The 16,580-nt window shown below is 38.5% G+C and overlaps 1 protein-coding gene across 9 annotated transcripts in view; it reads left to right on the top strand.

Annotated features, from left to right (window-relative positions):
• The window catches only part of LOC119799535 (microtubule-associated protein 4-like), a 153,030-nt gene that overhangs the window by 118,084 nt on the left and 18,366 nt on the right, over positions 1–16,580 (top strand). For 8 of the 9 annotated variants that reach the window (XM_038309474.1, XM_038309482.1, XM_038309481.1 and 5 more), the window contains 5 exons: positions 9,592–10,484; positions 10,641–10,964; positions 13,032–13,274; positions 14,545–14,719; positions 14,814–14,876. In XM_038309474.1, the coding sequence (XP_038165402.1) occupies positions 9,592–10,484; positions 10,641–10,964; positions 13,032–13,274; positions 14,545–14,719; positions 14,814–14,876 (1,698 nt within the window). The remainder of the gene's footprint in view (positions 1–9,591; positions 10,485–10,640; positions 10,965–13,031; positions 13,275–14,544; positions 14,720–14,813; positions 14,877–16,580) is intronic. The other variant, XM_038309480.1, reaches the window with a different exon arrangement.

Raw genomic sequence — 16,580 nt, 5'->3', positions numbered from 1 at the left:
TCCGGCTCTAGGCTGTTTTGTGGTGAACTCATCTGCTTGCATTGCTAGCAAGGTCATTGGGAGATATCTGTAGCTGCTGATGTGTGGCTGTTGTGGCCTCGTTTGTCACGCCTCAACATTTTCAGTCTGGTTTTGGTCCAACCAGGACGAAGCATTGATCTGGATTTGTTGGTGCGTGTCTCCAGAACGGGTCAGAAAATCTGAAAAAACAAAGAGGAACATTGAGATGGATGGGATTGTAGGAAGGGTTTACAGACATTAATAAAACACAAGTTAAGGAATTACAGATGTGCTTTTTTTTGCAGATTTACATGGAAAAAAAGGAAACAAATTGTTTGTTTAGAGCAGCTACAAGAGGGCAAAGATTTTGACATCAACAATATATTTGAAGGACTATAATTAAGGTAAAGACTGTCTGAATGTGAGTCAAAGCCACCAGACACACAGAATCTGGAAAGCATCTAATAAAGACTGAAATGGGTGTTTTTATTCGCTGCATTGAGCAGTGCACCTCAATTTGATCACAATTCAAACCAAGGCTAAGTTTGATCTAAAGGATATGTGATCAATAACAACCGTTCTGATGATTAAGTCTCTCGAGGTGTTTGTGGACGTATCCATCGTCTGTTTCAGAAGAGACGCTTCAATGTGGGAACTGATATTTCTGTAGAAAGGCACTAATTTTCCAGCATATGGTTAACTCTGTTAGGAAAGCTGCTATGATGTCTGGATAATAAATTAAAAAAAAAACACAAATACATGTTTATAATTTGTTTCTAAAGTTAAAAGTGTCTCAACTCCAATATTTAACTCCAATAGGTGCAATATTTGCTAAATGCGAGTCTTTTGCTTTTACTGTCCTGATTTACATAGATACTGATAACACTGGCATGTTAAGACTTTATTTACGTTTAAGAGGAGGTAGGACAAAATTCACAGGGTTTTTTTTTCATCTACAGCTTTGGTGATTTCAGGACACAGGAAAAAGCAGATAAGGGTTAGAGAAGTCCAAATTAAGTCTAAAAAAATGAAATTCATATACTGGAAAATAGGCTCTTTCTCTCTTTAAAAATTGTCCAAAATGAGGCAACTTGTTTAAGAAACAATTCAGTTTATTTCTATCTCGCCAATTCACAACACATGCCATCTATAGACACTTTACAGTTCAACCAGATCATCCAGCCAATTTGATTCAAAGTTTTCTATCTAAGGAAAACCAGCTGATTGCATCGACTCATTAACTCTTCAGCAATCCCTCACACTAAGCATGCTTGTAGCGACAGTGGAGAGGAAAAACTCCAGACACCTCCAGCAGAACCAGGCTCAGTATGAGCGGCCATCTGCCGCAAACATGATATAGGTTATCGGTTAAAACCATTCTGCAGCTAACAAGGTTGACCAAACCTTGAGATATATTGCTGCTAATCACTATAGTTGTTTCAACTCCTCTCTGTCTAATCAGAAAGCAGTGCTGCAGCAATAATGGTAAAGCAAAAAAAAAGGCAATTAACAATGAGAAAGTTCCCAGTATCAAACCATTTAAAATGTACGTCTTTCCTTTAGAGGAATGGAAAACAAAATCAAGTTGAAAGTGAGATGGTTTCCATCAACATGGAAAGCCAATCAGAGAATCTGATTGGAAAAGGTTTGGCAGATTGAAATCCAAAAGCTTTGAGCACAAATTAAAGTGGTCTGGGTAACAAAGTCTCAGTCTGAACTGTGAAGGAAAGACTTTTGCTGCTGGTTTTACAGAATGAGATGCAGCAAAAAAGCCATTGCTAAGATGCCAGTAAAAGACAGAAGCTGACCTTAGCCATGTTAGCATTAGCCATAAATTACTGCTGCTAGACACCCAAAGACTGGCAGAAAGTGTTCAAAGAATCTTTGGTTGATCCCAGCAAATGTTGGAGGAAGTTTAATGATGTGGACCTGTTTGACCACAGCTTTCTGCACCATGCAATGCCTTCTGGTATGCACCAAGCTAGTCAGGGCTTCACCTTTCTGCAGGACAATAACCCAAAACTTAAATACAAGCTGTAACTGTAAAACTAGAAGAAGAACATGGTGGTTAGATTAAAAACTGGAGCAGACAGCACAGTCTTGTGCTGAATTGAGGATAATCTGGATGGAAGAGTAAAAAAACTGGCAACCGACTAGTGCTGCACATTTTAAGGGAGACGCTGCAGGATATTTAATGTATATTTTAACATAATGAGACATTAATGGAATCATTTTCAACAGAGAAAAATGGAAAATGTGCATCTCCATGCCTGACGGGCCGAGAACTGTGACAGGGTTTCATTAGGACAGTTCCTGTACAAGATAATTACACAATCCTCTTTTTCAGGAACTGCTCTGCGTTGGTTTACCAAAGAAAAAAGCTCTACATTGTAACAGACCTGTGTCACACAGAAAGTCAGAAGAGACCAACTTCTTTTCTTATTAGAGTTAAAACAGAAGAGCAGAGTCTGCATGTTTTAATGCAACATGATGAGAACAAAAACACTTGAGTGGAAGCTGGGCTCTACAGGAGTGTCTAAGCTGTAACAGCCCTAAATTAGCTGTAAGTGTTCTCATTATGCAAATGAAACCTTCAGATGAAGCGGCTCGCTGCACCCAGATGCTCACTGGTGCTGCTTTTTGCTAAATGCAGAGGATTACCAGATGTAGAAACACTTAGATCCTTTACTATTAGACCTTTTCATGTTCACTTCATTTCCATCACTTTATGGCAGGTTTTCTTTTTCTAAACTGCATAGAGACCCTTCGCAGCATTGATTAAAGAAGCCGGGTGAGTGTCTATCAACAGCTCTTCAGCCTGGTTTATGATCTGCAAGGGTCTTTAACATCTATGCCAGCTCTGTGACCTGATCTGATCCAGGAAAAGCTATCATTTTGCAGACAGGGAAAAACATGGTGGACCAGCGACATCTATAGACGTGTTGCGGTTTAGGCCATAAATGTCTCCTCAATCAGGGCAGTGAAGTTACTGTCACTCTTAGATGAACAAAGAGGCTTTGAACATGTTGGAAACCTTTGTGTTTTCTACTTCTACATGTTGTGTGGTGTTGTAAGCAGAGGAGGTACTAAGAAAATGTTTTATAAGTTTTTATCTTCAAGTCCTAAGTCAGGTTTCAGGGTTTGCTGACACTGAATGTAATTTTCATGCTCGGAAGTGGTCGATTTACGTTATCCCTAAGTAGTGGGTAGCTGAGGAGCACTCTTAAGCGGAGAGGGGTAAAGGTGCTCATTCTGGTGAGGCAACAGCAACTTTTTGCCAAATATAGCAAAGCAATACGGCCGTGGCATCTTGTGCAAGTTGAAAAATCCAATTTTCTGTGAATTTTCGTGTTGTGCAAACCAATCAGTCTAGATATGGTTGTGCAGGGTAAAAATATTTCAACAGAGACAAGATAGAGAAAATATTGTTGACAAACAATGAATTATGGAATCTGTTAAGAGGTTTGTTTCTAGCTACCATGGGTTGTGGGTACTGGCAGCTTGGTTTGGCTTTCTAAAGGAAACAAAGTACAACAATTTACTCCTTAAATCCACGTCCGCCTGTAAAGAACAGGAAAAAAAGAACACCCCGAATCCAACCAGAAACAGCTGAAGTTTGAACAGTTTATTAAATATGAAAATGCCGCCAGTCGGGAGGGATTCACCAGAGTCAGCAACTAGAACTTCTTCTCAGAGTCAGAGGGAAGCCGTTTGACGTTTGACGTCACTGGTGAACTTCGAGGGATTTCTGAATCCATCCGGGTTGGTTTGGAGGAATCGGAGTGAAAGCCATTTGATCCAGAGACAATCCAGAGGAGATTCTGAAAGCAAGGCCAAGGGCACAGAAAGAGATCCAAAGACACAATAGGACGGGTCCGATGGGGTTCAGGCAGGCTCAGAGAATCAGGAGGCAGAGTCAGGTATACGGGCATGCTGGATTAAATTCACTGATGCCTCATAATAATCTGGCCCTGGTGACTGGTCTGAGAGCGGGTTATATAATCAGGTGAGCAGGTGAATCTCATAGAGCCTGATGAGGACCAGGGCTGAGCTGACAGGTGCGTTGAATTAGGAATTAAATTAGATGACGGGACCATTTCGAGATTAAACTGACAACCACTTGATTCGATGCAAGTGGCTTTCATTGGTCTGGCAAAGCTCTGACAAATTTTCAGGCTGCCAAACACCTTCTCTTTCACACCTTCTGTCTGAAAGAGCAACAAGCAAAGACAATCAAGCATCAAGTCAGAAACTTTAAATTTCAAGTCTTTTTTGAAACATATTATTAAAAGTTAGATATTTTTAATGTAAATAGTTGACAACATATGATTGTTTTAATATCTCAACAAGGGATAAAACCAGTGCAACTGAACATTTTCTAATAAGTCAAAGTTAACTAATGTTGGCTTTCTCAACATAGAAAGATAAAGACCTAAAGTTCCTCAGATTTCAGTTAAAGTTGGAAGTTGTTCTGTTTCCGTCTAACTCAATTTTTGCACGTTTTGCATGTTGAATTTTCTTTTTTGTTAAGTACTTTACCAATTATTTACCTGAAAGAAATAACTTTAGGGAGTATATTTGTATTTGTTCTGTATTTTTTATCTGATTAATTTGATTGGCTGTGCTGCAGCCCACACACACATAACAAGACTGGAAAGACTGTCTGCAGTTTTTAATACTTTTAATTAGGGCTGGGCGATATAGAAAAAAAGCTTATTGATAAAAAAAAATACATATTGATCGATATTGATAATTATTGTAAAGATTTGAAACCATATTTTATGTGCAGCTCTACCTGGACTTTTTTATAATATTGCTAAATGATTTATTTTTAATAAAAAACACAAACACAGACTTCGAATTAAATCTTTATTTAACTAACTTTAACCATAACAGAATTGTTTTAAAGAAAAATAACTTAAGAGACCTGGGTTATGTTATTAAATACTGACAAAGAATAAACTAAAGGGAACAGAAAAGTGACCAAAATAAATATAACAAATAGATAAATGCCCCCCCACCGCCGCCGCCGCCCCCGTTTCCTGCTTTAACCTGAGTTATTACTTTGAAGTTTCTGGCCCCTCAGCATTTTTATCTCAATCGTTAGAACTACGTGGGAAACTGCCCAGAACTGAAAATATATATATATTTTCCCAAAATTCCTCGGAGGAGAGCCGCGCCGGGGCCTACACAGCTCGTACTCCTGCGGCTGTGAGCGGCTGAGATGATAAAAAAAAAAAAAAGAAAAGTTAATTGTGTTATCAGACTTCGTTTTCACTGGTTCCCGACACATTTTTCAGATGACTGTGGTTTGTTTTTGGTCCGACTTGCCATGACCGAAATACTGCCAGACTGCCGAACTACAAAACCCTTCTTTGAAACAATTTCCTCCGCCTCTCTTTGCTGCGACATCTTCATGTGCTCTGTGTTGTGGTTTGAGTGACGTCGTGCCTGGGTCCGCGATTGTGATTGGTTGGGAGGAAGTAGTGACTAGCATAAACCTACATGCTAGGCTACAATGAGAAGGAAGGAAAACTGCGTTTCTTTTTTATCGAACTTTTATCGACCCTCTTTTTTTCTATTGCGCCACACGACTATCAATCGATATATATCGTTATTGAATTATCGCCCAGCCCTACTTTTAATGTAATAAAGAAATGGAGTGCGCCCCTAAAAAATTGTTATAAACTTTAGATTTGGGGTAACCTTTTTCTTTAAAAAAAAAACAAACTGGTTCAAGTCCATTTTGAGACCCAAGTCTCTAACCTTTTATTGACATCAGGTCTAAAGTCATAAAATTGTGACCTGTTACCTCGCTTGTATGCTAGCTGTCTTTGCTCTACGTAGATTTTTATTAAGAGTAGATTCCTCATTTACCTGGACTGCCTATTGTGCTGTCGAGCCGTGAGGCGGCCATATTGGAAAGGTCGCCCGCTGACATGCTCATTGAAGTTTCAGCCAAATAAATTAATCATAACCAACTGAAAACAAAACATTTCATGCTATTTGTGATGCAAATGTTCTCAGTACACCCACCCTAGCTACATGTATAGGGAGACATATTTCAGTGCATTTAAATATTCTTAATGGAGTTAAACAATAAGAATATTAAGATGTGATGTTTTTGCATCGAAAAAGACACAACCTACAATACATTTCTATATATTTTTTTATTTATATACATATTAATATTTAAATATATTCATATATTGAAAGAAACAAATATATTAAGGAGATGGTGATTAGCATTTAAAGTACATATATGCTATATAACTCCACACAAATATATAAATATAATTCTAGTAACTGAGGCTATCTATCTAGCCACCAATCTGCAGTTTTTATAGACGCTGTTTTTAATCTGGTTACTTTGAAAAGCAGATTTATTTCTGCAGAAGCGTTATTGCTAACAGGTAAAATATTACTGCATGAATGCACTGATGATATGAAGCAATAAAATCTCTCAATGCTGTGGGGGAATGAGATTCCTTGGAAGCAATGAGGGAGTTACGCAGCCTGAGGTCCCCAACCCCCCCATGGAAAACTGCAGGCTTTTCCCAGCTGTGACATGTATCAGGTTTCTGCCCTAATTAAAAGATCAGGCTGATCTCCTGAGTCCCTCTGTTGTTACAGCACAGAGCTTCGGTTGATTTCTGACAGTGATCGATGTGTTTGTTTTATCTCTGAGAGGGTCGGATGTCACTGGTGGAGGTTTTTGCTGCTTTATGCTCAGTTTAGTCTTAGAAACTCCTGCTATGCTGGATGTGAAGTGAAGGTATGGAAGAAAGGAAGAAATGTACCGTTTGACCATGAAGAAATAACATGTAATTCTTTATTGTTGGATTTTCTTCCTTTGTTTCCCTGGTCATCTCTTACAACAACCCCTCCCATCTTTTCATGTGTGACGATCAATATTTTCTCCTTGACATCCAGAAAACTGTCAGACATCTTCCCAAGAAGAAAATACCAGATTTTCCCAGATTGTAATGAAAGATTACCCATTTTCTCTTTTATTTTATACATCTTAACCCTTTCATGCATGAATTATGATAGTATATGTTATGATTTTTTTACCAAGTGTTTTTATTACTCTTTATTAATGAAAAAAACATTTTCATAATTTATTTTTAAAAATATACTTTCTTTAGGGAGTTGGTAACATGTCCACTTGGGTGGACAATGCGCATTTGTGCAACTGATATAACCTTGTTTTGTTTTGTTTTAAAGAAAACTATTGTTACTTGATGTCCCCATATTTTTTTTAGCTGCAAGGATCGCCTAGAATAGAAGGAATGAGCAGATATTCCTCTCCCTCACAACCCATGTGCTCCTCTGTCGGCCATTTTTTTTTTTGAGGAAAAAAAAGTCACTTGCAAAGGCTGACGAGTAGGTGGCAGTTTGACAAGTGGCAGGATGATACATTAGCATCCACTGTAGTAACATATGTGCAAATGTGACATTAAAACATGTTCATTTAAGAGAAAACAACCATTTAATAACTGTCCACTGTAGTGACCACTATGCATGAAAGGGTTAAGAAGAAAAAAGTTTTAATTTTCCTGCTGAAATTTTATCCTAAAGTTAGAAGAGTCTTGTCTTGTCTGAATTTTACCAACACCACCACTGCTGCCTAAATGTAGCGATATTACAAATTATTTTATTTAATTCAATAGAGTTTTGAAGTCTTTTATTTTTAATCCAATAGTGACAACCTTATATTCCTCTTTATTCAATAATTTCATGATTATTAAAATTTAAAAAGTGTTTGAATGTTGAGCAATCAGTTTTTATAAGTTTTAACACACAGGACGAGACATTTAAGCTGCAGTATTTATGTTTTTGCAGAACTCAGAGAAATTCCGATATCATTTCTGTGTCTTAAGGATATTTAGATTATTTATCTGTTTCAAACATAGCAGCAGGGATGGGAAGCAGCTCAAAGCCCTACTTTTCTACACAACAAAAAATGCCTTCGAAAAAATATAGTGTTTTAAGTGAATAATTGCTTATTTTGAGCAAAATAATCTGCCAGTGCAACAAGCAAATGAGACTTGGTAAGATTTATTAAAACAAGAACATAATATCCAAGTAGTAAGCATCCAAAAAAACTTAAATCAAGTAGAAAAATCTATTTTTTCTTTTACTCGTTAAGATTTTTTCTCCTATTTTAAGCAATTTATTCTCATTTATTAGTCATTATTGCTTAGAATTAAATGTCCTCTAACCAATTATTGCTCAAAACAAGCAAACAACAGGCTTCACTGCAAAAAATAGAAACCTCAATAAGTTATTTTTTCTTAAAATAAGTGAATTTTTCCTTGAATTGAGGACGTAAGTAAGACACTTTGCCAATGGAACAAGACAATTTCCTTTTAAAATAAGAAAAAACTATTTTATCGTCTTATTTCAAGTAAATATTATCTAACTATCTTATTTTAAGAGTAAAAATACTCATTCCATTGGCAGATCATCTTATTTACCTGCTCAAATTAAGGGTAAATATACTTAATTTAAGAATTTTTTTACTTATTTCTGGATTGTTTTTGCAGTGTTAAAAACAAGGCAAATGTACTTTGTTCATTTAAAGGCTTAAAACTAGTCTGTTTTTCTTAGCTAGAATTTATTTCATTATTTAGGTGTAGTGAATGTATGAAAAAATACACCTGACAAAAACTTAAAAACTTTTTTTTATTATTTTAGCAGAAATGTCACAGAATTAAGCGAAATACCCATTCCTCCAATCAGATTTGATCAGCTGGAATATCTTAATGAGATGGGGTCAGTTCTTAAAACAGGTTAATATGGATCGTCTTATTGTCTTGAAACAAGTAAAAATGTACTCACAGTCTAAATGTTAACGCGACTCAGTCCGCAATGTGAGCTATTTTAAGAAAAAAGCTGCTCAGAATTAGTTGTATTTTCTAGTTAGGATGAAAAAAATGAATTTTCTTAAAACAAGTCAAATAATCTTAACAATATTTAGTCTCACTAAGAAAATACATTGAAAAACAAGTGTAATAAGACCAATTCATGTTTACCTCAGATGTGTTTTACAGGTTGACAGCTATGGAGCTTTTAAATTCTATGGTTTGGCAATGCGAGTTTCCTCAAAACCGTTACTTTGACAAATGCAACATCCATCTATTTTCTGACTTAAATCCCAAGTGGGGTCGCGAGGGGTGCTGGTGTCTATCTCCAGCTGTCTACGTGCGAAAGGCGGGGTCCACCCTGGATAGGTCGCCAGTCCATCGCAGACAAATGCAAGAGAGGGTGGAAAAAAATAACTGTCTGTTGTTAATTTTACTCTGAGAAACACTGGAATTGGTTATAAAAGCGTGTTTGGTGTTTGATATTCTGGAAAACCACAAAGAACAGCAGTTAATTTCCTACCTAAAGACCTAATTCCTTGAAACGGTCGCAGTTGGCTCAAGGATCTGGCATTTACTAAGCTAGAGCTACCAACGCTATTGTCGTTGTTGCTTCGAGTCGGTATTTTGTTGTTTGTCACTGGATAAAATATTGCTCTCCAGATGTTTTCATTATCTGGCTCTACTGTTTTTAAATTTACATTGCTGTTTTTTTTATTTGCAGTTAAGCCTAACAAGATGCAGACAATAGAGAAGAAGGACGACAAACAGAAGGACGGGGAAAAGAAGGTGGAGGCGTTTGAAGACTTGAACAAAGCTGAGCACGGGAGCGTTAAGGTTGAATTCACCAGCAATGAAAGTCCGGTCAAAGTGGAGAATGAGGTGGGAAAGGACACGACCAAGGTCAACGAACACGAGGCAAAAAAGGGTGAAGAAGAAAAACATCCAGACAAAGAAAAGGAGGCGGATAAACCGGATGACCAAAAGCAAACAGAGAAAGTAATAGGAAAGGAGGAAGCTGTTCAGAAGAAGGAAGAGAAGGGTGACAAACAGCCCAAGGTAGAAGAACCATCCGTCACAGTGGAAAAGCAAGAAAAGGTGGAGACAATCAACAAGGTGGAGAACACCAGCGAGAATCTGAAAGAAGAAACGAAAGTGGAGAATGAACATAAGGAGAAAGCAGAAAAGGTGGAAGAGAAGGAAAAGTCCAACATGGAAGAGAAGAAAGTGGAAAGCAAACCCATTGAGAGAGAGGAAAATGTAGAAAAGTTGGACATGAAACAGGATTTCCATGTGGAAGAAAAAGCAGAAAACAAAACAAACCAAATTGCAGAAAAAGCTGAGATAAAGGAGGACAAAGAGCTGCACAAAGTGGAAACGGCTTCAGAGCAACAGCCGGCACATGTCCAGCCTGAGCCGACTCATGACAAGATGGAGACCAAGGTTAGGGTGGAGGTTAAAACCGAGGAGAAAGCGAAGAAGGAAATGTCCGACACTGCCGAACCCAAGGCGATAGAAAAAGAAACGGCTGCCACAGGTGAAGCCAAAACGATGGAGAAAGAAAAGGTAGACACGGGCGAAGCCAAACTGACAGAGAAAGAACAGGCCGACACGGTCGAAGCTAAAACAACGGACAAAGAAAAGGTAGACATGGGCAAAGCCAAACTGACAGAGAAAGAACAGGCCAACACGGTCGAAGCTAAAACAACGGACATAGAAAAGGTAGACATGGGCAAAGCCAAACTGACAGAGAAAGAAATGGCTGCCTCGGGTGAAGCCAAAACAACGGAGAAAGAAAAGGCCGACACGGGCGATTCCACAGCGATGGATAAAGAGAAGGCGGACGGTGGTGAAACCAAAACAACGGAGAAAGAGGATGCAGGAACCAAGCCCCTGGAAAAGCCTGTTGTGAAAGAAGGACAAAAATCAGAAAAGGAGGAAAGGCAAGACAAAAAGACTGTAGAGAAGAAGGACAGTAAGAAAGAAAAAGCTGTTAAAGCAGACGGAGACAAGGCCAAGAAACCTGTGAAGGCTGCAGCCAACGGAGGCAGCTCAACGGCTAGCAAGGACCTCCCAGGTGCAGAAAGGAAGACCAAGGTAGGACTAACTAGATGCTGTGGTCTATAGCTAATGTTGGTACTCCTCATAAACCCATCAATGGAGTCAAAATCATATTTTTCTTTGAAGCTAATGACGTTGGCGTTGACTTTACCCCCCAAAAATGTAGATATTTCTAGCTCTTAAAGCGATTTCTTAGCTAAATCTGGCATCAGTGGGTCGGGGCTGCACAAAGTCAGGGTTTGGGAATGGATCAAGAAATGTTTGACAAGTGCCTCTAAATTTCCCTTTAGGTATGAGGTCATAACTTCAAATTATTTCAGGAATTTCTCCTTCTCTTTTGCGATAACTCATATCTCATGAAGTCAACGGAAACAGTTGCTATCTTAAAAACAGCCAGAAACCTACAGAGCAGATTCCCCTACTAGAAAATCTACAATTACAGGAGAATTTCTAGGTCTACGGGACAGATATACCTGTGAGTAAAACTCAACATAAAGCTGCAGTTATGATAACACCGAAAATAATGCTGAAAACCGACCTTTTGATTCAAACAACGAAAACATTGTTTCCACCATTCTTATTGTAAACATTGGGGAACCAAAAAGCCCGCCCAACTGGGAAAATATTCAATTCAATTTCATTCAATCAGATCATCTGGTCAAATTAGTGTAAAGTTTTCTTTATAGTTACAGTTGACTTTGTAGAATTCACTCCTCCTAGAGGAGCACATTGTGACAGTAAACATTTGCTTGCATTGTGTTGTCGACGCTACAGCAATCCCTCAGCATTCATGCACTGACAGCACAGAGAAACCTCCCTTTAATTAGGACCAGGCTGCATAAAGCTTAAAGTTAAACTAACACATAATGCAGAGGTGGAGGCTAGAAGTCGAATGAAGCAAAATGATGTAAAGTTGTCCCTATGTCCTCCAGCAGTCTAAGCCTATAGCAGCAGAACTATAGAGATAGCTCAGGATAACCTGAGCCACTCTAACTAGAAGCTTTATCAAATAGGAAAGTTTTAAGCCTAGCCTTAAAAGTAGACAGGGTGTCTGCCTCACAGACTAAAACTGGTAGTTGGTTCCACAGGAGAGGAGCCTGATAACTAAAAGATCTGCCTCCCATTCTACTTTTAGAAATTCTAGGAACCACTAGTAAACCTGCAGATTCTCTGGTCGGCAAATACTAAATAATCAGGACTCTGATATAAGATGGACATTAGTCCAAGCTTGAGAGAAGTCGGTATGTTATTGGTTTTCAATATTAGCATTTATAAGAATGTTAAAGTGAACAGTCTGTGTTGGACTGGTCTGTAGTTAAAGTAAAAAAAATGTCTTTAGCTTGGTATGCCTTTAATAACACATTTAGTTACCATTGTCATTGTAAACAACATTCTTAATGGCTGTGAATGTCCAGCCTCTATATAGAGAACTTTATACAAGTTATGCCATTTTATGTCCGAACATCTAGTGGATGAAACAGTAGTGGACTCAAAATTTCTCACAATGCACCTTGAAAAGAAGTGTAAATCCATGGTCACTAGAAAAGCATAAATATCCAAGAATTATTATCAAGAACTCTCCTAGCAAAGAATCATGGGATTTTGTTTTTGGGAAAAAAAGATGGCGCAGGGAGCCGAAGCAGCTGGATGATGGAGCAGGAAGTGCGTAGCCAACAGTCTAACCAGAAATAAACATGTAAATAAACAATCACATCTGCTTTGTGAGAATCCAGGATTTCATCTTTGACAAAAGAAAAACATAAAATCTAAAGATTTAGTGGTTCTCATGGCGTCTGCTTTCAGCAATAACTTTTACACTAAAGAGTGTTAGTAGTTCAGTATGGAGGGCTCGTTCAGTTAGTAGTCCGTCTCTCAGCTGCACTTAGAGAGCACAGTACCCTTCTTCAGTTGCAATTTTATTTTCTTATTATTTTAAACTGTTTTCCTTAAGTTTTCTATTTTGTTCAGCTTTTATTTTGTTAAATTATTCCTCCATTAGCCTGCTTCATTTATCTATGATTTTATATTTCATTTTTTTTCTGTTTGCTTATCCTTTTCATTTTGCCCTCCATCAACGACCCCGGTGCTTTTCTGATGCGGCAGGCTGCCGTAGGGGCGACCAAACCAGCAGGCGCTGTCAAAACGCGGCCAAACACCGCTCCCGCCGCCGCCGCTGCCACCAAACGCCCCACACCCACCACCACCAGCACTACCACTGACAAAAAAACAAGCACACTCAAGACAGCTTCCACAGCTGCTGCCGGGCCCAAACGGCCCCCCACCAATCCCACTAGCCGCCTGTCATCACAGCCCCCCTCCACGGGCACACGTGACGTTAAACCTAAGGTGAGTGTTTGGAGGTTTACAGAAAACACTAATGTAGAGCTTAATCGTCGTGCACCAATTCATCGGTCAATATAGAATAAAAATGATATACATGTTCCTGTAGGTTGTTAACTGGATAAAAACTAATTTAAAATATTTAAACTGAATTATTTCACAGTTTTTCTTTCCTTAAAAAAAAAGTATTTAAAAATAAGATTCAATTCAGTTTATTTATATAGCTCCAATTCACAACTATCTATCTAAGGAAAACCAGCTGATTGCATCGATTCATTGACTCTTCAGCAATCCCTCACGCTAAGCATGCTTGTAGCGACAGTGGAGAGGAAAAGCTTGCCTCTGCTTTAGTCTGATGTACCTCTGACTCTTTGGTTAAAGCTTTCCTTTGGTGACCCTGCAGAAAAAAAAGATCCAACAGCATGATGCTGCCTCCACCATGTATATTCAAAAGCCTCCTACAGACTTTAAATAAAAAAATAATTTACAAAAAATCAATATTTGTAAATATGAAGTTTGTACGATAAAAAAAGATGAATAAAGATATGAAAAACAATTATAATTTCCCATTTACAGAGATATAAATCTATCATTAACAGACAGGGTATGTTGCTATTCACCACTTCATTTCAGTGAAGTAACACGTATTTTGTAGATATTTGGTTGTGATGGAGTTTAGCTGTTCTGGTTTTGAGCAAAGCCAGGAATTATTTCCCTTTAACCTCAAAATTATTTGCTCAGACATATTAAAACTGTTGCTGTTTTGCAGGTGATATAGTGTGAAACATTAATAACCTGTATTTGATGCTGTTTTTTAATAATTCTCATGTTCTTATTCTGAAAAATATCGACTTAAGTTGTAAAAAAATGGAGAACAAATTCTGAAGCATGTTTTTTTAAAGAAATGTATTTCTTTTTTTTACCCCCAACATACAAAAGGAAGGTTATTGCACTCTGTAATGCAGGTTTCATCTGTTAGAATGATGCTTCTTTGAATCTACCTCTCTGGCGCCCTCTTTTGGCGACCTTCTTAAATGTGACACTGTAACCCAGACACTGCCAGCCTTTATTTAGCCCCTCAGCCTTCCAGGGAGCAGGGCGACAGCGTTCAGGATGAGCGGTCCGTCACAGGTCGGCTCGGCTGTATTTAGAGCGTGACATCATCCAAAGGGCTGCACTATGATGCAATCAGCTTTAACAGAATTAAATCCTCTTTTCTGATTACGTGAAAAATGTTTTCATTTCCACACTAATTTTATTTTCTCTCTCTTAACAGTCCATTACAGAGAAGCGCCCCCTAGTGCCAAAAGCCACCAGCGCTGCCACCAGTCTAACCGGCCCTGCAGCAAAAAACGGAGCAGCCGGCGCTGCAGCCAGCAAAGCGGCTTCATCGGTCCGCATGGCCACGTCCACCCGCACTACTACCAGTCCTGCCGCCAAAAAGCCCCTGGGTCTGTCCAGCTTTGATGACCTCACATTCAGGAAAGGCCGATGATTCGTATCCGACAAATGAACTGACGTATTTTCTAACAATGTGTGTTTCAGCTTCTAAAACTGACAGCAAACCAGGAGAGGAGAAGAAGCCCTCCACTGTTAGGACCTCAACAGGTATCACTATTCAATAATGTGCAAACTTTATAAAATTTATTTGATTCTCTGATATTTACAAAACATCTTGCATATTTTAAAGGAAAGGAAACCTTTTGCAAGTTATGGAAAAAAACAATGTTTAAAGGACAACTCACCCCCAAATTAACTGTTGTTATGCTAACAAACTATGTCATGGTGCTGATTACATTTCGTACACAAGATTTAAGACACAATTGTTATAACATTGCTTTTGTCTCTGAAAATGTCTGTGTGGCGCCCTCCAACTGTTTAAAAAACTTTATCACATCAGATTTTAAAACAGTTTTTGTTCTAGATTCCATAAAAACGGAGCTCTGCTACTTTGATGCATATCTGCTTTGTTAGCCGCATAGAGCTTGAATAGAGAGCTTAACATAATTCTATAATTTTACATGCTAGCAGTTTCTATAATAATAATAATAACAATAATTGAACTTTATTGATCTCACATCAGATAAATTCACTCTCTGAATTTATCCCTTTATGGGGCACTCAGTGAAATACTTTGAAAATCTAAATTTAAAGCCAATAGTTGTTATTAGAATTCAGGAACTAACCTTATTGCCTTTGTAACATTCAAAAAATATGAATATTTTGAAAGCAAAAATGTATGTAAATGTAATAAGAAACACCAACTAAACCAACCAAGTAACAAAAGTTCTTCTTTAAGAAATTATTGAAAAACACTCTGAGAGAGAAAGAAAAACATCTTTTTGGTACAAAATAACCTAAGAGGCATTAATGCTGATACTGGCATTTGCATTTTTTAGTTTATAATCCTAAATATTATTGTTAACTATTCTTATTAACTTTTTTCATCTTAATTTACAGAAGGTAATATATCATTCAAAGGCTCACCTGATGCTACGTTCACACCGGATGCAGCAGAAGCAGCTAGTTTCCATGCAAAGTCAATAGTTGACGCGCATTAAGGCGCAGCAAAAGTTCCTGCAGCGCATTTTAACGCCTAAATTAACTTAAGATGTAGAAATCTGCTGGCAGAATATCTTCGCTTTTATTATCCTGCTGCCTGCAGTTTACGTTATTTTGATGAAAAACACCTACCAGCCGCCGCGGTGAACCGCGAGGAGGCGACCCGGCCAGAGGCTGCTGATGAATGGGATCCTACTGATGGCGCACCGCTGGTATGTGGGGGTCTGAGCGGCTCCGACAGAAATAATATTGGAAGGCAGGATGATAATCTGAATGAACTGACTGCAATGATTACGTTTTCAGGTGTATTTTCTCACTTAAAAACATATTAAAACTACTTTATTCCCACTGATCACAGCAAATATAGCTGCAAGGCAGAGAAAGGATAGTGAAGCTCCGCCCAAAGCGCGTCAGACACGCTTTTGCACCGCGCAGCCAGAGCAGCAAAGCTGCTTCAGCCGCACGTCAGAACTAACTGGTACAAGCAGCAAAAATGAAGCAGCAGACGCGATTTTGCTGCTCCTGCTGCGTCCGGTGTGAACGTAGCATGATTAGTCAAATACCAAAATGAGATGTGCAGCCATGTAGCAGGATCTTTTCTGAATGGCTAGATTTAGATCTTGTGCTTCTAGACCTCACTGAGGGAAGGTGGGGGACTCCATTTGTAAGGTGGATGGATGCAAGTGATCAAAAATGCTAACTTGTCTTATAAAGTGTAAAGGCATCCCCTTTGGGAGCAGTTGGCTGCCA

Source organism: Cyprinodon tularosa, unplaced genomic scaffold (assembly GCF_016077235.1).
Source record: "Cyprinodon tularosa strain WSP-4 unplaced genomic scaffold, ASM1607723v1 ctg660, whole genome shotgun sequence".
In the NCBI taxonomy this organism is placed as follows: Eukaryota; Metazoa; Chordata; class Actinopteri; order Cyprinodontiformes; family Cyprinodontidae; genus Cyprinodon; species Cyprinodon tularosa.
Note: the sequence above shows the minus strand (reverse complement) of the source record. Positions and strands in the feature narration are given on the sequence as shown.